The sequence below is a fragment of the Orycteropus afer genome, unplaced genomic scaffold (genome assembly GCF_000298275.1).
Source record: "Orycteropus afer afer isolate SDZICR_OR568_19922 unplaced genomic scaffold, OryAfe1.0 scaffold00272, whole genome shotgun sequence".
Taxonomy (NCBI): Eukaryota; Metazoa; Chordata; class Mammalia; order Tubulidentata; family Orycteropodidae; genus Orycteropus; species Orycteropus afer.
Window position 1 is genome coordinate 3,138,163 of NW_006921859.1, and position 23,613 is coordinate 3,161,775.

Sequence of the window (23,613 nt, forward strand, 5' to 3'; positions counted from 1 at the left end):
GCAGAAAACCTCTACGACAGCATTTGAAAAGTCCCTGATCTCCTGCAGCTGAAGGGCAGATAGGGATGAAAATCAGGTTCAGGATATGATGATGATCATGGCAGAAGTGTTCTACTCCCCTTTGCTAAAGGATAGTAAGTTCCCTCCCCTTGCCTGGAGAGCATGCAGAGGCCTCATGTATGGCAGATACCTTGCAAGATGATACTTGTTCTCTTCAAAACCTGCTCCTATCTCCTCTTGTGACTTCTAGGATAATAGCTAGGGTCAAGTCTCAGCATGGCACAACTGAGAAAGTACTCTCTCAGATAAAAGGAATTTTTACGAAAAGCACTGCTGTTGTTATGTGCCGTTGAGTTGGACCTGGCTCATAGCGACTCCTCCTTGGGTTTCTGAGGTGGTATCACTATGATGGTAGATTGCCCAACCTTCCTTCCGAGGAGTGGGTGGCGGGTTTGAACCACCAGCCTTCTGGTTAGAAGTCAAGAGTCTTAGGCACTATGCTAAAAGCACTGCAGGACCTGGTTAATATGTACCAACAGGAAGTTGGAGAACATACTTGGGAATGGATACTGAGGGTACTGAACCAGGAGAGGAGGAAACGGAATATAGGGCTGGGTAACAAGCTTGTTGATATGGAGACACTTTCCTGGGCCTCTGGATTTATCATACTAGCAAAGACACTTGAAACTGGGATGGCTCCTTGAAAATTGGGGGAAAATAATGATCAGTGTCCAGTCAGGAGAGAGAAATCATACTACTTAAAGAGAGAAACTCTAATGTATGGTATTGCTAAGTAGATATAGTCATTAACTAAGTAACTGAAAAGTTAAAAAGAAAGTACTATGTTATACATATTGCATTGGGCAAATCAGCTACAAAAGACCTCTAAAGTTTTAAAAAGCAAAAATGTCCCTTTAATGACTAAGATACACCTGGCCCAAGTCATGGGCTTTTCAATCATCCCTTATGCAAGTACAAGCTAAACAATGAATGAAAAAGGAAGACAGAAGAATTGAGGCATCAAATTGTGGTTTTGGTGAAGAATATAAAATATACAAGGAACTGCAAGAAGGATGAACAAATCAATCTTAGAAGAAATACAACTATGCTTCTTAGAAGCAAAGATGGTGAAATTTCAGCTCACTAACCTTGGACACATCATCAAGAGAGACCAGTCACTAGAAAAGGACATCATGTTTGGTCAGTGAAAACAAGGAAAACTCTCAATGAGATGAACTGACACAATAACCACAAAATGGACTCAGACATATCAGTGGTCATGAAGATTACCAGGCAATATTTTGTTCTGTTTTATATAAGATAACCATGAGTCGGAGCCGACTCCATGGCAACTAACAACAATAAAACAAAGTTATCACAAAGGTAGTAATTACAGGAAGCAGATACCATGCTCAGAGTTGGTGAAAAAAAGTAAGACAGTGAAATTATCAAAACATAGAAGCTTAGAAGAGGGGTTCCAAGGAATTGAAACTGAGACCTCTGCAAAGGGACACCAGCTGACAAGGGCTGCAAAGTGTTGGGAAAAACTACAAACTGGATTCAGCTGCTGCTAAGAGAAGACACTGCTGATGCCAGGGTCAAGAAACATTGCTAGAGGGATGCTCACAGGAACTGGGAGCTGACAGGTAGCCAATGGGAAGCAGATCTTCCTTCAAGAACAGGAATCCAACAGGGAGCCAATAGAAAGCAAGTCCCTCCTTCCACTTTGCAGTCTCTCTCTTGCATTCCCTATTGGCAAAGTATAATAAGGAGCAACTAGCAAAGCTGAAACGTGATTTTTTGCCATAGAATATAGGGAATAGGTTTGCTGCTGAAAGACAATAGCTTAACAACTAGCAGTAAGAACAGTTACAATAAATAATGTGGAAATGGCAGAACTGCCAGAACGAGAGGTGGCAATCAAAAGGTTCAGAGAGGTGGGCCTGCTGGAAGACATTTACTATGTAAAACCAGAGACCCCACCAGCTGAGGATGTTCTCAGAGGACACTCCCTTCACTAAAGCAATAAGGAATGAGCTCGTGAAGCGGGCATTGACATTATCAAGCAACTTAGTGGTAGTGGTAAGGAGCCCTGGTGGTCTAGTGGGTAAGGCATTTGGCTGCTAAGGTCAGCAGTTCAAACTCACTAGCTGTTCCATGGGAGAAAATGAGGCAATTTACTCATGTAAAGATTTATAGCCTTGGAAACCCAATGGTTGTCACTATGAGTTGGAATCAACTTGATGGCCGTGGGTCTGTTTTGTTTTGTTTTGAATAAAGTTGTACTGTCCATTCTAAGTGAGGTGGACAGTAGGGAAGGCTGCTATGGAACTGGATTCCCTAATGTTAATAGTGACAATAGGATTTTGGAACAGCAGAGTCCAGGTGGATAGAATTACCACAATGGGCAGCAAAGGTGTAAAGTCAACCAAGGGGCCTTGCCTATACGGATCTGTGAGACAGCTAATAGACCTGGGAGTTCCTAGGGGCAAGATCAATAGGCAACCAACAAAGGTATTGTTGACTAATATAATCAAAACAGATCAAAAGCTTGTGATTTGATGGCTGATGTGAGCCATCACAATGGAAAATCACTATTCTTCACTCATTTTTTTTTTATGCTTAAGGTTGTTCTTAGACCCAGAGTCCATTGTTTCAAAGACAGACTGAGTTCTGGGAAAGGATCCCACAACACTACAACAAGTATATACAGAAATGATTTTCCCAAAAGGACCGATGGTCATTTACCAGAGAAACCGTACAATGGAGAACAAAGAATATCCAGATATTTTAATGGTTTTTGGATAGAGGGTCTGGGCTGACACTGATGCCAGGGGATCCAAAATGCCACCATGACCCTCTGTTAGAGTTAAACCAAGAAAACCAAAATCACTGCCATCGGGTCAATTCTAACTCATAGTGACCCTATGTAGGAGGATATGCTCCTAAGTAGGAGCATATAAATGGAGTCTTGGCCAATGCCCATCTCATAGTGTATTCAATGGGGCTGTAGACCAACCCTGTGATCATTTCCCCATCCCTAAATACTTAATTGGGATGAGTAAACAAGCTGGCTGAAGCTTCATATTAGTTCAGTGATCTGTAGAGAAAGATCCATAATCTACCGGAAGGCTGAGTGGACACATCTGAAGTTACACATATACCCCCTAGCTGTTGTTAGGTGCATCAAGTCGATTCTGACTCATAGTGATCCAATGTATAACAGAAGGAAATGTTGCCTGGTCCTGCACCATTCTCACAATCCCTGCTATGCGTCTGCCCATCATTGCAGCCACTGCATCAATCCATCTCACTAAGAGTCTTACCCTTTTCCACTGACCCTCTACTTTGCCAAGAGTGATAACATTCTCCAGGGACTGGTCTCTTCTGACAACATGACCACAGAATATGAGATGAAGTCTGGTAACTCTTGCTTCTAAGGAGCATTCTGGCTGTACTTCTTCCAAGAAATTCATTCTTCTGGCAGTCCATGGTATTTTCAATGTTCTTCACCAACACCACAATTCAAATTCATCAATTCTTCTTTCCTCTTCCTTATTCAATGTCCAGCTTTCACATGCATATGAGATGACTGAAAATACTATGGCTTGAGTCAGGTGTACCTTAGTCTTCATAGTGACATTTTTGCTCCTTAACACTTTAAAGAGGTCTTATGCAGATTTTCTCGGTGCAATACATCCTCTGATTTCTTGACTGCTGCTGCTTCAATGGGCATTGATTATGGATTCAAGTAAAATGAAATCCCTGACAACCTCAATCTTTTCTCCATTTATCATGATGTTGCTTATTGGTCCAGTTGTGAGGATTTTTGTTTTCTTTATGTTGAAATGTAATCCATACTGAAGGCTGTGGTCTTCAATCTTCATCACTAAGTGCTTCAAATCATCTTCACTTTCAGCAAACAAGATTGTGTCATCTGCACATCACAAGTTGTTAATGAGTCTTTCTCCAATCCTGATGCTGTGTTCTTCATATAGTCCAGCTTCATTAATATCACACGCAAGTTAAAATTTTGCTGAAGATAATTCAAATATGGTTGTAGCAATGTATTGACAGGGAACTTCCAGAAATTCAAGCTGGATTCAGAAAAAGCTGTAGAGCAAGGGATATCATTGCTGATGTCAGACAGATCTTGGCTAAAAGCAAAGAATACCAGAAAGATGTTTATCTGTATTTTATTGACTATGCAAAGGCATTTAACTGTGTGGATCATAACAAATTATAGGTAACATTACAGAAAATAGGAATTCCCAAACACTTAATTGTGCTCATGAGGAACCTGTACATAGATCAAGAAGCAATTGTGTGACCACATCAAGGGGATACATGGTTTAAAATATGGAAGTATTTGCATCAGGGTTGAATCCTTTCACTATACTTATTCAATCTGTATGCTAAGCAAATAATCAGAGAAGCTGGACTATATCTATCCCTGGACAAGATAGTATACTGAATTAGAAGCAATACTCTGCAGTAATTGGCAGAGATTATCACCGATCTCAAAGATTTAAAGAATGCATTGGGCAGTCCCATCATATCCCCTTTTAATTCACCAGAATGGCCATGGCTAATTTTTTTAAAATACATTTTATTAAAATATAAGTTATGGTCAGTGAAATACAAAAAACTAAAGTGACATGGGTGGATTTTTTTTTTCCCAGTATTCCCTCCCCTCTCCTCCCTTCCCAAGTAACCAACAAAGAAAATTTCTTTTCATATATAAACTTTTGCCACGGCAAATTTTTTTTTTTTAAAAAAGTAAAACATGGTAGGTGTACTACTTCAGTGGTAACATTAATTTCAGTTGCTGTGCCAGATGTGGTATTTTACCAAAAGAGACCAAAACAATCTCTCACACTTGGTATATAGCAATTGCTCTGGCAAATGCATTTCTCTTTTCTTTTTATCCCAACCCTTTTCAGGAAGGAAGATCAGAAGGAGTTTGCATTTACTTGGATGTTCTGGTTACCTAGTACCACTCTGACAAGAATATACCACAAATGGGATGGCTTGAACAAACAGGAGTTTACTCTCTTATAGTTTGGAGGCTTTAAGTCCAAGTTCAAAGTGCCAGGCTCTAGGGGCTGGGTGATAGCCCCTCAACTTTGGGTTTCTGCTCTGTCTCCTGCTCCCAGCTCATTGAAGCTGGAGGCTTTTCATCACTCAGCTGCTGGCTGCTGAGGCTGACAAGCCCAATGTTGACAAATAAAAAGACATAATCCTGATATTACCAAACCAGACAGGCCATTAATTCAAGTCCATTAAAATTCCCAAGATCAGCAGAGCCCAGCAGGCTGCTGAACAACGACTCGGCTACATGCAGGGTTCAAACGTGCCATAAACTAGAGACCATTCTCAAAGCGGCTTCTTATGTATGGGAAGCAGACCACATACCCAAAGCAGCTACTCAGCTGCTCACAGTAGATTCCATCATGGAGCTGACTGCCAATCTCATCATGGGGAGTAACTACCACCAGCTGCCCAGCCACTCAACCAGGCGCAGCCAAGCTGACACACAAACAACTACCACATTGGAACAGACAGCAGTATACATTCATGATCTTGTTCCAGGGCTATGTTAATTTTCCTACTCTGTCACAATATAGTGCCTGACATTCCTCAGACATCATACTGGTTCTTTATATTGATGATATTGTGTTAATCAGACCTGCGGAAGAGGAAGTGGTAAGTATTCTGGATGCCCCCTAAGACACATGTACAGGAGCACAGAAGAGACAAGAGATTCAGGGGTCTGGCGTAACAGTAAAGTTTTTAGGGATTCAATGATCTGGGACATGTAAGGACAATTGTATCTTTCCAAAGCAACAGACAAGTAATTGTGTCTTTCACCTCCTAGCACCAAGAAAGAGGCACTTAGTAGGCCTCTGTAGAATTTGGCAACTATATAGATATCTCATGTGGAAATACTACTCCAATCCATTTATTTAATGATCCAGAAGGCTGCCAGTGTTGAATGGACCCAGAGCAAGAAAGAGCTATACAGCAGGCTCAAGCTGTGCAACAAGCAGCCCTGCCACTCGGACCATATGACCCTACAGATCCCATGGTGACAATACTCATGGTAATAAGGATACCATATGGAGGCTTTGACAGGCCCTACTAGGAGAGTTTCACTGCAAACCTCAGAGTTCTAGAGTAAGGACATGCTCTCTGTAGCAGATAACCATTCAACATCTAAAAAGCAACACATGGCATGCTGCTGTGTTCAAATAGAGGCTGAATCACTGACCATGAGAAATCAACAGACCATGTAACTAACAATGTCTGTTCAATATAAGTTGCGTACACCGAGTCATAAAGTCAGGAACATGCAACAGCAATCCACTGTAGGATGGAAATGGTACATTCAGAACCAGGCCCAAGCAGGACTAGAGGACGCAAATAAATTACACAAGCAGGCCCAGTCCCCCATGTTGTCCCCTCTGTTTGCACTGTAACTTCTCCCTTAACTCACATTTATGGACACATGAGGGATTCCTTATGGCAGAAGGGGAATAAGACTGGGCCTCGTTACAAATGGATTGGTGCAAGTACAAAATGGACTCTTGCCATACTACTGCAGTACTCTGGTGTGTTCTGAAGAACACTGGTAAGGGGATGTTCTCTTAGGAGGCAGAACTTCAAGCAGTGCATTGAACCATCAACTTGGTGTGGAAGGAGAAGTGACCTAAGGTAAGGATTCTTGGGCAGTGGTGAATGGCTTGGCTGGTTGATTTGTTGTTGTTGTTGTTAAGTGCTGTCGAGTCATTTCCGACTCATAGCAACCCCATGCACAGCAGAACAAAACACTGCCTGATCCCGCGCCAGACCCACAATCCCTGCTATACTTGAGCCTATCATCGCAGCCCTCCCCCTCTTTCATCGACCCTCCACCCTACCAAGCATGACATCCTTCTCCAGGGAATGGTCCCTTCTTACAACATGACCAAAACAAGTGAGACGAAGTCTGGGCATTCTTGCTTCCCAGGAGCATTCTGGCTGCACTTTCTCCTGGACAGATCTGTTAGTTCTTTTAGCAGTCCACGGTACTTTCAGCATTCTTCGCCAGCACCACAACTCAAAAGCATCAACTCTTCTTCGGTCTTCCTTATTCATTGTTCAGCTCTCACATGCATACCAGGCGATTGGAAATATCATGGCTTGTGTCAGGCGCACCTTAGTCCTCAAGGAGATATCCTTGCTCCTCAGCACTTGATACAGTTCCTTCACAGTTGACTTTCCCAATGCTACACGTCCTCTAATGTCCTGACTGCTGCTTCCATTGGCATTGATTATAGAACCAAGCAATGTGAATTCTTTTACAACCTCAATCTTCTCTCCATTTATTGTGATGCTGCTCATTGGTCCAGTTGTGAGGATTTTGTTTTCTTTATATTGAGACGTAATCCATACTGCAGACTGTATTCTTCAACCTTCATCAATAGGTGCCTTAAGTCATCCTCACTTTCAGCAAGCAAAGTTGTATCATCTGCATATCTCAGGTTGCTAATGATTCTTCCTCCAATCCTGATACCACGTTTTTCTTCATATAGTCCAGCTTCTCGGATTATTTGCTCAGCATATAGATTGAATAAGTGTGGAGAAAGGATACAACCCTGATGCACTCCCTTTTTGATTTTAAACCATGTAGTGTCCCCTTGTTCTGTCTGAACGACAGCCTCCTGGCTGGTTGATTAGGGATCTGCAAAGTGCAAGATTGAAAAACTGGAGTTAAGAGATCTGAGGGAAAAGCATGTGGATTAACCTCTGGTTGAAGATACAAAACATCTTTGTCTCATGTCAATGTGTACCAGAGAGTACCCATCACAGAGGGGGCACTGAGCAGCTAGGTTGATAGGGTGATCATCCAGTGGAAATAAGCTAACCTTTCTCCTCAGCCATCCCAGAGCTAGCCCAATGGACCCATGAACTGAGAAGGCATTGTGGCAAGGATGAAAGCCAAGCATGGACCCAACAACATGAGCTCCCTGTGACCATTACTGATCTATGCCACTACTAAATATCCAATCTGTCAAAACAAAGATGATGCTGAGTTCTTGATATGGTACTATCCTTCAAGGAGATAACCCAGACAGAGGTGACACGTTGATTACATTAGACTCAACTACCCTGAAGGGGCTGTGATTCTTCTCACAGGATTGATATATATTCGGGGTAAAGGTTTACCTTCTCTGTCTACAATGTCTTGGGTAGCACCACTGTCTAAGGGCTCACGTGACCCTGGAGGATGTATAACAATGAGCACACGATCATGATATCCATTGTCCTACCTTATACTACCCAGAAACTAACATGTTGGGAGAATGTTGGAATGGCCACATGAAGGCATAAGTTTGCAGACAGGATTGAGATGCTATCCTTAAGATGTATGTACACACTCTGAGCCAATGGCAATCATATATACGTTGTATCCCTGTCAGGTATCCCTGACATGGGTCTAGTAGCCAAGGATGTGGCTCCTCTCACCTTTATTCCCAATGACATATTTGGTGAATTTGTGCTTTCCATCCATGTAGCTTCAATCTCTATTGAACTAGAGGTTACAGTTGCCAAAAAGTAGGGAAAGGACTATAACCAGGGAGTGGGTTTTACTGCCATCTGATAATTTTGAGCTTCTCATACCAGTAGGCCAGCAGGCAAAGAAATATATCACTGAAGTGACATGAGTGACTTCTGTTTTTCTGATAGCTGACTTAACAGTGCACCCTTACAGGGCTACTTTCCTTTCCCTATATCAATTTCCCACTTCCCTAATAGCATTACTTGCATTTCCCAAATACAGCATTTTCACTCCAATCCTTATCTCAAGGTCAGCTCCTAGAAAAACCCATGCTAAGATACATGTCATTCAAGGACCATGCTTTGGGAAACACTAACTCAGACAGTGAACTAATTTATATTAAAATCTCTCTCTCTTCCCCCCTTTCTCTCTCCCAACCCTGTATGTGTGTGTATGTGTGTATGTATGTAGGCATATTTAATATGTGAGAAAAGTCTATAAGGATATAAACCAAGTATCAACAATAGATCTTTCTGATTAGTAGAATAATGAATATTTCAAATTTCTTTGATTTTTCTCTTTATTTTGTTTTTCTGCAGCAGCAACTGTGCACTACAAGCTATTTTTAATTGGCAATTAGGAGAGTATTAGTGAGTTCAATGCAGTGGTGGGGACTAGTGGCAGTGGGCTGATGAATGGCAGGGGAGGATGTGCAGAAATTCCTTCAAGAAGCTAGGCTAGAAAAAGGCAAGAAATGAGATGGTAGCTAAAGATTGTGTGTGTGTGTGTGTGTGTGCGCGCGCGCGCGTGTGTGTGCCGTAGAGAGTGTTGTTTTAAGAGAAACTTGAGCATGTTTATAGACTGGAGAAAAGTAGCCAATGATGAGGAAGGAGACAAAAATATAGTCAAGGGGGGATAATTGAGGGAGTCAGGTCTCAAGGAGGCCTGAGGGGATTAGACTAGGGCCCAGGAGGAGGAATTAGTCTTGAACAGAAGGCACACTTCATCCTCTGAGACCAGAAGAAAGGAGGTAAAGATAAATGAAGTTATAAATGCATTCACTTCACCCATTTGTTTATTTTACATTCTGCCTCATTTCACAAAGGACTTAGGCATTTCTATAGCTAAGTAGACAGGCTGATGGGAATTAGAAGTTGAGAAGACCCCCTGGAGAGGCTCTACTTTCTTGACGGAGTGGGAGGCAGGGTCACCCACTGAGAAAGGAGGAGGGGTATCTCTATGGGGCTGATGAGAGAGAGACTGAGAGAGGGAACAAAGCTGGACTATTTATAAAGATCACTGGATAGAAATGAAGACCCAGATTTGGCCCTGTTCCAGGCTGCACAACTGTAGAACCTTCTCCAACAACATCTCTAGCAAACACATTCACACCCCACAAAAGGGGCAGACTGCTTTTGAAAGTGAAGAGGCCCTTTCCAGAACCTGTCCCCTTACCTCTCTTCACCATAGGCTCCCCCTCTAGTTTTGCAAGCCAGACCTGCAGTACACGTCCATGACCAAACCATCACTGACAAGAGGAATGAGACCATCAAGATAGACTTGGACAAAACAGGACTTACGCCTGGAACTGGGCTGGGGTCAGCCCTCTGTTGGTCACATGGGGGAGAGGGACAACTGAACAAAATTGCAATTGCATGGAAAAGTTGGGGAATGGATGGTGGATGAGCAACCAACTTGTTTCTAGTAAAAATGGAGACAATGGACTAGGTGTGACAGAGAACATGTAAACAGCAAAGGACTAAAGCTTAGAATTGTTTCTTAAATTGTACCTCAACAAATAGTTCACAGAAGATATTTTTGGAGGAGGCAGAAAATGGAGAGCCACCCTCAATGCTTCCTTCTTTCACATCAACCCATCACTAAATTGTACAGTGTCTATACTCTCAGTACCCTGGGTTTCTCTCCTTATCCATGTCATGGTCCCAGTTCAGGTCTTGCTTCCTGCATGGACTATGACAACAGCTTCTAACTGGTATCTAGTCCTGCAGCTGCATTCCAAGTCTTCTCTGCTGATTCAGCTACACATCTTCATTGGGTATCAGGCACTTTGCATATGCAGACACATCAGAAAGGACTCCTGTCTGCACCTTGCTGGTAGTATAATCAGCATCTCTGTGACTTCCTGAAACCCAAATCTGACCAGGTCACTCCCCTGCTTAGAAGTCCAATGTCTTCAAGAAATTCTTAACTGTAACCCTCCAGGCCTTCCACCTCATTCCAAATCCCTTTCCACCCCACCCCCAACAGTACAGAACTACTTGCACTTCCCCCAAGTGTGTCCTCCCCTTTCACGCCTCTATGCTTTTGCACATGCTGCCCCTCTGCCTAGAAATCCCCTATGCCCTCTCCATCTGGCACGCAAGACAAGGTCTCCTGTTACCCTTTCTCCCTTCTGCTCCACCTCGTACCCACCCTCACCGCCACACAAACATAACACTCCAGCGATGTTTGTTGCATGGAATGGACTCCTTGGGTCAGACATAAGCTAGGATCAGGGCTTTCCACACTTCTCTCCCAAGCACCCTTGAAGAAAGCAAAAAGAAAATGGAATACCAGGGCCTGGGAGTGTACGGAGACTTGAACTTGCTCTAAGCAATCATTTCTCTAGTTTTATCTGCACATTTTACGCAAAAGGTATTTTGTGCAGATTACGTGACAAATCCTTGTTTATTTTAATATAAAACATTATTTTCCTCACATTTCCAAAGCAATGATCCAGGAAGATGCTCCTCTTTACTCTTTTTCTCCTCACACTAGCAGCCCCCCACCCACCGCTGGGACCCAAGCGAGTCTTAGATGCTGTTGGAAGGGTTTTGCTCCCCAGGGAGCAAAAGGATGGGTAGAGGAGAAGACCGGAGGGGGTGGTTCATCAGACTGGAGGCCCGCCCCCTCTCCCCCCGCCCACCGCGGGGGAGGAGTCATGAGGGCTCCGCCCACAGGGGCGGGGAGGGAGCTTTGGCCGCCGGCTGCTGGGGCTCTGCTGGTTCCGGTTTGGGAGGCTGTACTGGGACCGGAGCGGTGGCAGCTGAGCCGCCTAGGGTAAGGGGCCGCTGGAGGCCCGGGCTTGGGGCCGGGACCAGACCACTGAGTGGACCCGTATCCCTCCTCTGCTCTGCCTGGCACCGCTGCCGTGCGACTGGGCCTGGCTTTCCCCCCTCCCACAACCACCCACCTCGGTCTTCTCCCCCTCCCCCCACCACCCCCATCCTGGGATTTCTAGCCCCCCAGGGCCTCCGCCCCCCTCCTGGATTCCCTTCTCCTAGCACCCATCCCTTCGGACTGTCCCCTCCCCTAGAACCTCCTCGCCTGGAGCCCCTCCCCTCAGTCATCCACGGCCCTCTCCCACCAGCACCCATCACTGTGGGTTTCCCACTACCTCAAGACCACTCTCCTCGGCTCGCATCCCTGGTAGCTCCTGCCCCTCGCACCCCTTTATCCTCGTTACCCCGAACAACATCCCTTTCCATCTCTGGTAGCTCCTACCCTAGCCTCTCTGGGCCTCGTCCCCGCACACATTCCTCCGTGCTGCCCCCATCAACATCGCGCTCTCTCAGTCGCCCCCCTGCTTCTCGAGACCCCCGCTCCGCAGCCTCTGGCGTCATGGCGTGCAGCCTCAAGGATGAGCTGCTTTGCTCCATTTGCCTGAGCATTTACCAGGACCCCGTGAGCCTGGGCTGCGAGCACTACTTCTGCCGCCGCTGCATCACCGAACACTGGGTGCGGCAGGAGGCGCAGGGCGCCCGCGACTGCCCCGAGTGCCGGCGCACTTTCGCCGAGCCCGCGCTCGCGCCCAGCCTCAAGCTGGCCAACATCGTGGAGCGCTACAGCGCCTTCCCTCTGGATGCGATCCTTAACGCGCGCCGCGCCTCGCGACCCTGCCAGGCGCACGACAAGGTCAAACTCTTCTGCCTTACGGACCGCGCGCTGCTCTGTTTCTTCTGCGACGAGCCGGCGCTGCACGAGCAGCACCAGGTCACTGGCATCGACGATGCCTTCGAGGAGTTGCAGGTGCGCTGCCTTGGGACCCTGTGGCGGGGGCGGGGCCGGGGCCGGCCCGGGGGCGGGGTCAGGGCTGGACTGCGGGCAGGGCCCAGTCAGAACTGACTCGGGGCGGAGCCATCGGCAGGGTCAGGGCCCTATCAAATTTAATACGGGGCAGGGGTGGGGCGGGGCTGCGGCGAGGGGGGGGGGCGTTAGAGGCTGGGCCTTGGGAGTTCAGGTCTGTGGGAGAACTGGTGTGGGGTCGGGTCCAAGGCTGGGGTGCTGTCAGGGCTGGGTGGGACCGAGGAGACAAGTGAGATAAGAGCTGAACCAGGTCAGGCTGGGGCAAGGTTGGAGATAGGCTTAATCAGAACTGTGCAAAGGCAGAGCCACTGTCGGGTCGTGGGGGCTGGACCTGGGGTCAGGTGCAGCACCATAATGTTCAGGGCGGAGTGGAGGACATCTCTGTCTCCAGAAATGGAGATGGGAATACCGTCAGAGCTAGACTGGTGGCGGGGCCGTGCGCGAAATTGAGGAGCTCTAGCAGGCTAGGGGGCAGGATGGGGTGGGGCCTCCATCGGAACCTAGAGGTCAAGAGTAGTACCAGGGCCTTATTGTGCTGGGAGGGGTCAGGGTGAAGCCTGAGAGAGGGGTGGTCTAAGTTAGGGTCCGGGTTAAACTCGAAAGAAGGGTCTGTTAGGGTCAGGAAACTAAGAGGGAGTGTCTGGGTGCTCAGACTGGGCCAAAGTATATGAGGGTTTTGTTTTGTTTTTTAAGGCTGAGATCACGTTCAAAGGGTGTAACACTGGGGTTTAAATCAGAGTAGGGGTCAGCTTGTGAGCAGGGTCAGAACTTGAAGATTTCAGATTGGGACAATAAGGCCCAGAGGTGAGGTGATTCTCTAGGAGTCTCCGGGGACTTTTGATGATCTCCTTAGCTCTGTCATCACATCAGGACCTTTGAACACTAAGTCAAACAGGGCATGTAGAATAACTGGGGAATAGTTGGCATAGGATTGTAATCTGTCTCTCTTAAACCCTTCTGTTATCACTGAAGAACTCGTACTCAACCCTCAAGACCCTGCTCAAATGTCCTCCCTGTGAAGCCTTCCCTCTGGAAGCCAGCTCCTCGGCCCCGACTCATAGCGACCCCTCCTTGGGTTTCCAAGGCAGTATCACTACAGAAGTAGGATTGCCCAACCTTCCTTCCGAGGAGTGGCTGGTGGGTTTGAACCGCCAGCCTTCTGGTGAGCAGTCAAGTGCCTTAGGCACTATACTACCAGAGCTCCTACCCTATAGCTAGAATATTTAAATCCAGCAGCCCTGCATCCATGCCCTTGGGATACCAGCATAGGATCAGTGCCTTAAGGACAGAGAAAGTCTCCTATTCGTCATATCTATGATCTCAAAGCCTCGCATAAGGCCTGGCCCACAGTATATACCAATAACGTTTATTGAACAACCCACCCTGGCCTGAGCTGGCCTGGACTGTGGACATGTGGAAGCGAAAGTTCTTGACTTAAATATTTATTTCATGAAAATGAAATGAGTCAACATGGTAGGTAGTGAGTTCTCTGGTCTTCAAGATGCTTATTGTTGTTGTTATGTGCCGTCCAGTCGGACCCGACTCATTGTGACCCCTCCTTGGGTTTCCGAGGCGGTATCACTATGGGAGTAGATTGCCCAACCTTCCTTCTGAGGAGTGGCTGGTGGGTTTGAACTGCCAGCCTTCTACTTAACAGTCAAGTGCCTTAGGCACTACGCTACCAGAGCTCCTTCAAGATACTTAAGCAGGAGCTAAATTAATTACTTTCCCCAGTGTGATGGGGGTTCCCTCAGCCTTACATTTGAATCTTTGTGAGTCTTTCTACATCTAGCAGACACCCATGGAGATGAATGTTGGCCCCAGGAGAAATGACCCCCTGTTCACCATTGCCCCCTTCCTGTCCCCTTTCATCCTGAAACCATGACTGATTCCCATTCAGTGTGGCTTCCTGAAGGTGGAGGCCCCATCAAGAGGTGAATGATGGTCAAGGGCTCTGGCATCATCCATTCCCGGCTTGCACAAAGCTGGCATCAACCATATACCCCTAGAGTTCCTTGGTGTCCCCATCTCCTCGTCTGTGAAGTCGTGTAAACAAGGAGGAACAGAGAACCTTTGACATGTCTGGGTACAGGTTGTAAGAGTTTGAAGAGACTATGTCTAAACCATTTGCCCAATTTCTTCATTATATAGATGTGGAAACTGAGATTGGGAGAAGTGATGTGGCAGACCACAGCTGTACTGCCAGTGAAAGAACCAGGTCTAGAAAGCACAGCCCTGACCTAGGCCAGCTCTCTCCCCTGCCATTCACCCTCTCGCCCTGCCTGACTTTCTAACTGGAGAGGTCTCTGCCTTCAGAGCCTTGGTTCTCCTGTCTGCAAACCAGAAAATCTGGGTCATTGTGTTTTGAGGTTTTATTTATTTTTTTTGGCACTCCGTTCTATATCCTAGGGAATGCAAGAGAAATTGAACATATGTCTTCTCCAAACGTTATTGAAACACTTTTACTTCTGGGGGGAAAGCAAAACAAGACTGCTGCTTACCCTCTAGTGCCCTGGCTCTAGGCTCAGACAAATCTGGGTCCTGAACCTGCCTTCATCACTGTCTATGTAACTCAGCAAGTTGCTTCATTTAGCAAGCCTTGACGTGTATATCTCTAAAATGGGTGTCACAATGATTCCCCTCTACCAGGATTATCATGAAGCTACCCTGAGAACCTAAGATGAAGCTGCTATTCAAGGTGCCTGGCGAACGGTAGGGGCTGGGCCAGCACGTGTTCCCATCCTTTCTCTCTTTACCTGTGAGAGCTCATGTGCCCAGCTGGGTGGATAGATGCCCAGACCCACCTCTCTTGTCTGAAAAGGAGGCCTTGCTTTGGGGCCTCTGAGACACAGAGCTTGGCAAAGAGGTGGCTGGGAAACCTGCCTCACTCCGGAGGGGATAAGACTCCTGGGTGGGGTTTGGGCCACCTCCCACCTGCCTCTCCCTTCTGGGAGGCAGCGCTCATTAGCTATTTATGCTCTGGGAATGAGGCTGAGCTCACCCTTCCCACCCTCTCCTCCCCCAGAACCTGGTAGGTCTGTGTGCCCGGCTGCAGGAGCCTGGGCTTGGGCCTCTGCCCTGCAGAATTACAGACTCAAAGCTGGCAGGGCCTTGGGTATTGTCTGGTGCAACCCTCACTTGACAGATGGGAAGACGGCAATGGAGGAAGGAGGGGACTTTGCCCAAGGCCTCAAAAAGCCAGAGGTGGCTGGGCTTGAACTTGGCCTGGAGTGTCCTGACGTCTGGAGCTTTTATATTTATTATAAATCCTGGAGGCAGCAGAGCAGAAGGATTAAGAGCTCTGGCTTTGTACTCATGCAGCTCCAATCCTGGCTCTGCCATTTACTCGCTATGTGACCTCAGGAAAGTTACTTGCCATCTCTGAGCCTCAGGTTCTTCATTGGCACTTGGGACCATTACTTGGGAGTAATGGGGTTGGGATTAAATAAGATGATATTTTTTAAGAATTTAGTACTGTACTTGGCACATAGTAAAAAGCAAAAAAAATAAACTCACTGCCTTCCAACTCATAGCGACCCCCATTGGGTTTCCAAGTTGTAAATCTTTATGGAAGCAGACTGCCTCATCTTTCTTCTACAGAGTAGCTAGTGGGTTTGAACTACCAATATTTTGGTTAGCAACCAAATGTCTTAACCACTACATGAAAACACAAAACACAATGCAACACACTGCCGTGGAGTCGGATCTTACTCATAGAGACCCCTCCTTGGGTTTCTGAGGCGCTATCACTATGGAGGTAGATTGCCCAGCCTTCCTTCCAAGGAGTGGCTGGTGGGTTTGAACTGCCAGCCTTCTGGTTAGTAGTCAAATGCCTTAGGCATTACACCACCAGAGTTCCTGACTACATGCAAAGCACTCAAGAAATGAAAGCTGCTTTATGTTACATCATACTTGGCACCATTGGCATTTTGGATCAAATCATTGTTGGTGAAAGGGTCCTTTGCATTGTAGGATGTTTAGCAGCACCCCTGGCCTCTACTCACTAGATGCCAATAGCACTGACTCTCCTGTCCCGCAGTTGTGGCAACCAAAAATCTCTCCAGACATTGCCAAATGTCCCTAGGAGTCAGAATCACCCCTGATTGAGAATCTCAGCCTAGACAAGGACTATTTATCTTTCAAGGCTCAGTTCAAATATCAGCTCCTTTGTGAAGCTTTTCCTGATGTGACGGGCCGAATTGCATGGTCCTTTAGGTCCCAAGATTGAAGTCAGATCCTGGCATCATCATTTATAACCTGTGTGTCCTTGGACAAGTCCCCTCACATCTCTAAGCCCTCACATTTTCATCTACAAAATGGGGATAATAGCACATCGTTGGGAAGGATGTTGTAAGGCTTAGGAATGCTATATCACTGTGCCTGGCACACAGGAGGCACTCGGTACATGGTAGCAGGTTTCACATCTTATGTCAGGTGCCCTGCTGAGCACTTGGATTTCAGAGCAAAGGGGAGGGAAGGGCACCCATCCCAGAGGGGTTTGGGACTTCCAAGTCTTTGCCCAATGGCTGGGACTGTGCTGAGTACTTTCCTTACAGTTCTTTACCTAATCTTCATTGCACCGTATCGAGTGGGTGCCCTTATTTGTTCCTTTTACAGATGAGGAAACAGGCTCAGAGGAATTAAGTGAGCCAGGTAAACAGCAGAGCCAGGATTTGAACCCAATCTAATTGGGCCATTCATCACCTCCAGTCTGCCTCTGAGGGCTGGGTAGCTGTCTCTCACCTTCCCTACCTACCTTTTTATCAGGGCAGGCTGAGGGCATGGTCTGTCTGTGCCAGCTGATGCGCTGAGGGCAGGTGGCTGGGATGTCATCTCAGGTTCTAGTCCCCACAGAGAGGGGATCCATTCCTGGCCCAGCCACCCCCTCCAGGCCACATGTCACCATTGAAGCCTCTCCCGAGGCTTCCTTTATGCCAAGGAGGAGAGCAGTGCATCAGCCTGGAGCGGGTGTTGTAATCCAGAGGTGTGAGACCGCCACACGAGGAACGATCAGGCTTCTGAAACCAGGTTCAAACCCCAACTCTGGCTTCTTCCAACTGAGTGCAGATTCTGCCTTCACTGCACCCTTTTTCCCAGTGTGGGAAATGGAAATCGGAACAAGACTCACCACTTTATGTGTAAAGATGGAGAGAGACTTGCTGCCTATTAACTAGATGACATATATTTATTTGAAGAAAGCTGTGGATTTGTAAATGGGAGAAAAGCGCCTAATAAAGATTTGACTTTTTTAAGGGCAATGGGGTAATAAATGTGGACAGCCCAACCAGAAACAGACACAGAGATAAATAAATAGATCGCATACACAAAGGCACTTTAGTTTGTGAACAGGCAGGCTACTGGCTGTCTTTGTCCCTGAGAAGTGGCTTCTGCTATTGCTTTTTCCAGCAAAGGCAGGATTTATGGGCAAGCAGCAGCCCCAATGAGGATGAGGCTGGCTGTGGGTTAGACCTAGAGCTGACTGTTGGCATTGACACTTTCCTCTTCACAGGTATCCATGGTAGCCAGGACACCTTGGCTAAGCATAGGCCACAGTATGTAAACTTGAGGTTGAAGGGAGAAGTTGGGGGCCCTGGGACATTTATACAGAGAAAAGGACCTGGTAGGGAATGATAACAACAAATAATAACTCTAGAAAATTATAGCCAAAGTTTATTGGGCACCTACTATGTGCAGGTGCTGTGATACAGCCATTTAACCCACAGAATAGTCCTTGCTTTCCCTACTTCCTGAACGGGATTAGGATCAGCACCATTTTACAGATGAAGACAGTGAGGCCAAGAGGTTCAATAACTTGCACAAGCTCACACTGCCTCTGTAGGAGGCAGAAGTGGGATTCAAATCAAGTATGTCTGCTCTGAGCTCACCCTCTTCATCAGCACTCTGTCTTAGGTAGCATCCAAGTTGGGAGGGACCTCAGAAATCATCTGGTTCAACCCTCTTCCCACTTTACAGATGGGGAGACTGACTTGCCCAAGGTCAGAGCACAGCTCAGGTCTCCCAACTTTAGCAGTATCATTTACCTTGTTGACCTTGAGCTCTGCTTGGACATTGACCTTGAGCTCTGCTTAGACACTAACCTTGAGGTCTGCTTGAATCCTAAGGGCAGCTGTGGAAGGTCTGGAGGTGGTTTCAGTCTTGGACTCACAGATTCATTCAATAATGTATCCAGTCAACACTCTTGCTCTTGCAACTGAGGGTCAGGCCCAGTGCTGGACCCAGGAGGCAGCCAGACTCGGCCTGGCCTCTGTCTAGTGGACTGCTAGGTTGTGTCCAGGCTCCTGTAACTGAGGGTTGCCCCAGACCTTCCTAGAATGGTCAGTTGAGCTGAATCCTAAAGGATATGCCAAGTGCTTCAGGCCAGGGAGTGGAGAGAAAAGGCATTACAGACAGAGGGAATAAAAAGATCCACAGCCAGCACTTCCTGGGTACATACTGTGCCAGGCCTGGGCTATATACTTTGGTAGGTACTCTCTCATTAGTCCTCATAGCTGCCCTATGAGGTAGGTCTCATTACTCTGTTTTACAGACAAAGAAAGTGAGACTCAGAAACTGCTAAAGATATAACACCTTTAAGTTTTGCTGTAGCTGGAACTTGGACTCAGGTTATCTGAGTCTGACCAGGGACAGGCATGGAGTGGAGTGCATACTCAGGTGGTTCGTTGTGGCTGGAGGGGAAGATGAGTGGGGAAAGGTGAGAATGGGAAAATGAGGCTGGACCAGCTCATGAAGGGCCTTGACTGGATCTCCTTATCCCTACAAGGAGCTTGGACTTGATTGTGAAGGCACAGGGGAGCCTGATATGATCAGATCTGCAGGAAAGTGCACTCTGGGGCAGAGTGGAAGCTGGATTGGAGGGAAGAACCTGGAGACGGGAGGGGCAGCTGGAGAGTGTTGTCAGAGACTGGGAGGTTCAGAAAAGGCCAGAGAGGTTCGAGGTTCAATGATATGGAAGAATTCAGGTCTGTCATGAGGAACAGGAGCATCTGAGGCCTTGGCAGTATGTGAGGAGTGAGGGAAAATAAGAAGGAGAGGCAAGTTCAGTTACAGTGTTAGGATTGCTGGCATCCTTGGGTCAGAGAGGGACAGAGAGCAGTACCAGGACACAGAGAAGGAGAGAGCTTTGAGCACCTCTCTGCCTGCTCTGTGGCAAGCACAGTGCTGGGCCTTTCACATATGTCATCCTTACACTCCATGATGTGGCTCTTATCCCTGTGTTATAGACGAGGCTTTGAGAGATTGGCCCCAAGCGGGGAAGAAGTGGCTTGCTCAAAGTCACACAGCCAGGATTTAAACCCAGGTTTTTCTGACTGCAGAGCTCATGCAGTCTCCCTTGGACAGAACTGCTTGGTGAAGGGGGAGGGGAGCAGAAGCACCCCTGAAAACAGAGCCATGATGATTTATGGCAGCTACTTTCTTTCTGGGCTGGGGAAAGGGGTGGCCTGGTGGGAAGGGAGGCTTGGACATAGGGGAGCATTTGAGCCCTTTCTGTTCTCTCTCAGCTGCTGCCCCCATCCTGGCCTCTCCAAACCAATGGGAGCCCCAGAGCCTCTCATCTGGCATATTTGCATAATTGTGTGTTCAGATCTGCACCAGCGGGACTTTGCTGGTTCTACCCCTGAGATATGTCCCTACCCAGACCTTTCCACCATCCCTGCCCCCAGCTCTGATGAGGCCCTGCAGAGAGCCTAACTCCCCAAGGCGGTTGTCCCAGGCCTCCTCCACCTCCCACCCCTGCCCCAACTAGCCCCAACTGGCCTTTCTGGCTTGTGACTCAGCCCACCTGTTCCACCCACCCGCTACTGCGCCCCACTTCCAGCACAAGCCAGGTGTGCCTCTCCCCGAACAGTTCTCTCTGTGTGGAATGCCCTAGCCCTATCCTGGAGACTTGAAGGAACCCTGTCCTTTTGTCTTTCCTGATTCTTCTTCTGTCAGAAATAAACTCTCTCCTCGAAGCTCCTCCAGTTCAGAGTCCCTATTTCACATATAATTACTATTTGATGATGACAACAATTAAGGTTGATTGAGCACACCCTGTGTATCACATCAGATCATAAATTAAGTCACTTATCCTCACAACAACCCTATAAAGTAGGTGCTGTTATTAACCTCACTTTACAGACTTGGAAACCGAGGTGGAAGGAGATTGTCATAAACATAGCCAGGGGGTGGCAGCTGGATTTCATCCTAGGAAGTCTCTCCATGTTTATCCTGTTCTGCTTTATATTCTGCCTACTCCTGTTTCTGCCTCCCAACTACTTGTGAACTCCTCAAGGAGAAGGGCTGGGTCCTAAGCTCTCCTAGCAGCCAGTGTAAAGCCTGCCACTTAGTAGGTGCTCAGAATCAATTGCTGCAGTGAATTGACTGAAAGGCAGAGTGGCAGAGCAGTGTTGAGCATGGGATGTGGATTCACTCAGAGCCCATCTCTGCCTTTTACTAGCCGTGTGACCTTCGGCAAGCTGCCAAACCTCTCTGAACCTCAGCTTCCCCCTCTATAAGATGGGGTAATAATGATGCTAGCCTCTTGGAGTTGTTATTAAAATTGGATGGCATGACATCTGTGAAACGCAAACCAAAATCATGCCCAGCTCTGGCTTCTCTGGTGCCGAGCCTTCCTGGCCTTCCTTGAGGTTACGCCATCACTCAGGAGTTCATCAACAAGTTCCTGTTTTCTGCCTGACCTCTCTCAGCTGGAAGCAAGTTTTCCAGTTTGTTTTCTTCTGTCAAGCTGTGTGGCAGTGGAACAGCCAGTCCTTTCCTTGAACCTCAGTTTCCGGTTCTGGAAATCCAGGGAGTTGGGCCAGATGATCCCTGGGGTCCCTTCCTGTTCTGTCCGTCTGAGGAGGCAGGGAAGGGCCTGGACTCAGTGAAAGGTGAGAACATGGAGAAGTAACCAAGAAGCCTTCTATAGGACATGGCGACCACACCACGTCCAAAGCACCCAGTATGTATGCCAGCCTCTGTGCTTTATGAGGCTAAATACTCCTGGGAGGTATTATCTCCATTTTGCAGATGAAGGACTGAGGCACAGAGAGGTTAGGTAGTATGCCCATGGTCACACAGCTAGTGGGTGGCAAAGCCAGCCTCCTAACCCAAGTCTGTCTGATCCCAGGCCTGGAAGGAGTCCCTTGGTGGGGACAGAGTTCAGGCTGCCTCCTATGCCCTGCTCCGTGGGTTCAAGGGTTTTGTTTTCCTAAATTAGCTTTCTCTCAGGATCTGCACTTAGCCCACTTGGAGAATGCTGCTTACCTGGACCCTCTCCCCTCACATCTTCCACAGGTGAGTTCTGACCACAGCCCAGCTTCTTCCCTGGGCAGGTTCATTCTGCAAACCCTTACCAAGGCCACACTGTGCCTGGCCCTGTCCTAGGTACTGAGAGTATGAAAATCTGTCAGACACGGTCCTTACCAGCATGAGGCCACTATCTAGTGGGAGGATTGACAGATAACCTCACAGTTAAAATGCAGCTCTTTTAGAAAGATCATTCTAACTGCTGTATGGATCTCTTGGGAGGATCCTGAGGCAAAGTCCAGGAAAGAACAGGTAAAAAACCAACCAGAGGCGATGGGTATAGAGAGGAGAGAACCGTTTCCAGAGCAGAATTTGATGAAGACACCCAGATTTCTGACTTGAATGGAAGTGGGAAAATGTGCTTCACTGAGATAGGGAACATAGGAGGAGGAGTAGATTTGGTGCCTTAACAGTATTCCACGGGGGCAGTGGTGGTTCAGAGGTAGAATTTTTGCCTTCTGTGTAGGAGGCCTGGGTTCAATTCCTAGGCCATGCACCTTATGCTTAGCCATGACTCGTCTGTCAGTGGAGGCTTGCATGTTGGCTATGATGCTGAACAGGTTTCAGCAGAGCTTCCAGACTAAGACAGACTAGAAAGGAAGGCCTGGCAATCTACTGAAATCAGTCATTGACAACCCTATGAATCACAAAAGTCTGATCCACAACTGATCATGGGAATGGTGCAGGACTGGGCAACATTTCATTCCATTGTGAATGGCGTTGCCATGAGACTGGCTCGATGTCAGCTAACAACACTATTCCAGCATGCATTGTAATGTGTGTCCTTGTTGTCTGCACAACTCAGGCTTTGGGCTTGGACCTAATCCCCCTCTCTGGCCCTGGCACAGAACCACGTAGGCCCCAAGAGGCCTCAGTAGATGTTTGTGGAATGGGCGAATAAGTGTTTCATAGCTCCTGGGCTCCAGGAGAAAGGGGCAGGCCAATTCTCATTGTTCTCTGGACTCAAAAGCAGGGAGGAATTTACCCGAGTCCCTTGGGTGTCCTGAGCAATGTGAGGAACGTGGCGTCCAGGGCAGTGTTCTCAAAAATGCTGAAGAACTGCGTGGGTGGCTGGGCCTTCCACGGTCCCAGGGAGACCACCAAGGGAGGGTGATGAGAGCACTCAGCCACCCTCCTCAAACATCTGCATCTCAGGCTCTGTCCAAGCTGGATAGATCCAGACTGACCAGCAGGAAGGGCTGGGGAGCAGTCATTCTGTACTTTTAAGTAAACAGAGGGTTGTCTGCTCCAAGGACTCAGTATGCACAGGAGTCTCTCCATTACAAAAGACCTTCAGCTGTTTTTAATAGAAACCTGACTAACATGCCTGAAATTAGATGGGGCTAGAAATGGCACCAGAGATCACATGATAGAATTTTGCAAGACCAATGACTTATTCATTGCAAATACCTTTTTCAACAACATAAATGATAGCTATACACATGGACATCACCAAATGGAATACACAGGAATCAGATCGATTACATCTGTGGAAAGAGGTGATAGAAAAGCTCAATATGTTCAGCCAGAACAAGGCTAGGAGCCGACTGTGGGTCAGACCATCAACTGTTCATATGCAAGTTCAAGTTGAAGCTGAAGACAATTAAAACAAGTTCACAAGAGCCAAAATACAACCTTGATTATATCCCTCCTGAATTTAGAGACCATCTAAAGAA

The 23,613-nt window shown here is 47.3% G+C and overlaps 1 protein-coding gene across 1 annotated transcript in view; it reads left to right on the forward strand.

Annotated features, from left to right (window-relative positions):
- The first annotated feature begins 12,163 nt into the window (after positions 1-12,163).
- TRIM62 (tripartite motif containing 62) overlaps positions 12,164-23,613 on the forward strand; it is a 33,773-nt gene continuing 22,323 nt past the window's right edge. Inside the window, exon 1 of the mRNA XM_007950421.1 lies at positions 12,164-12,571. Within this exon, the coding sequence (XP_007948612.1) occupies positions 12,164-12,571 (408 nt within the window). The remainder of the gene's footprint in view (positions 12,572-23,613) is intronic.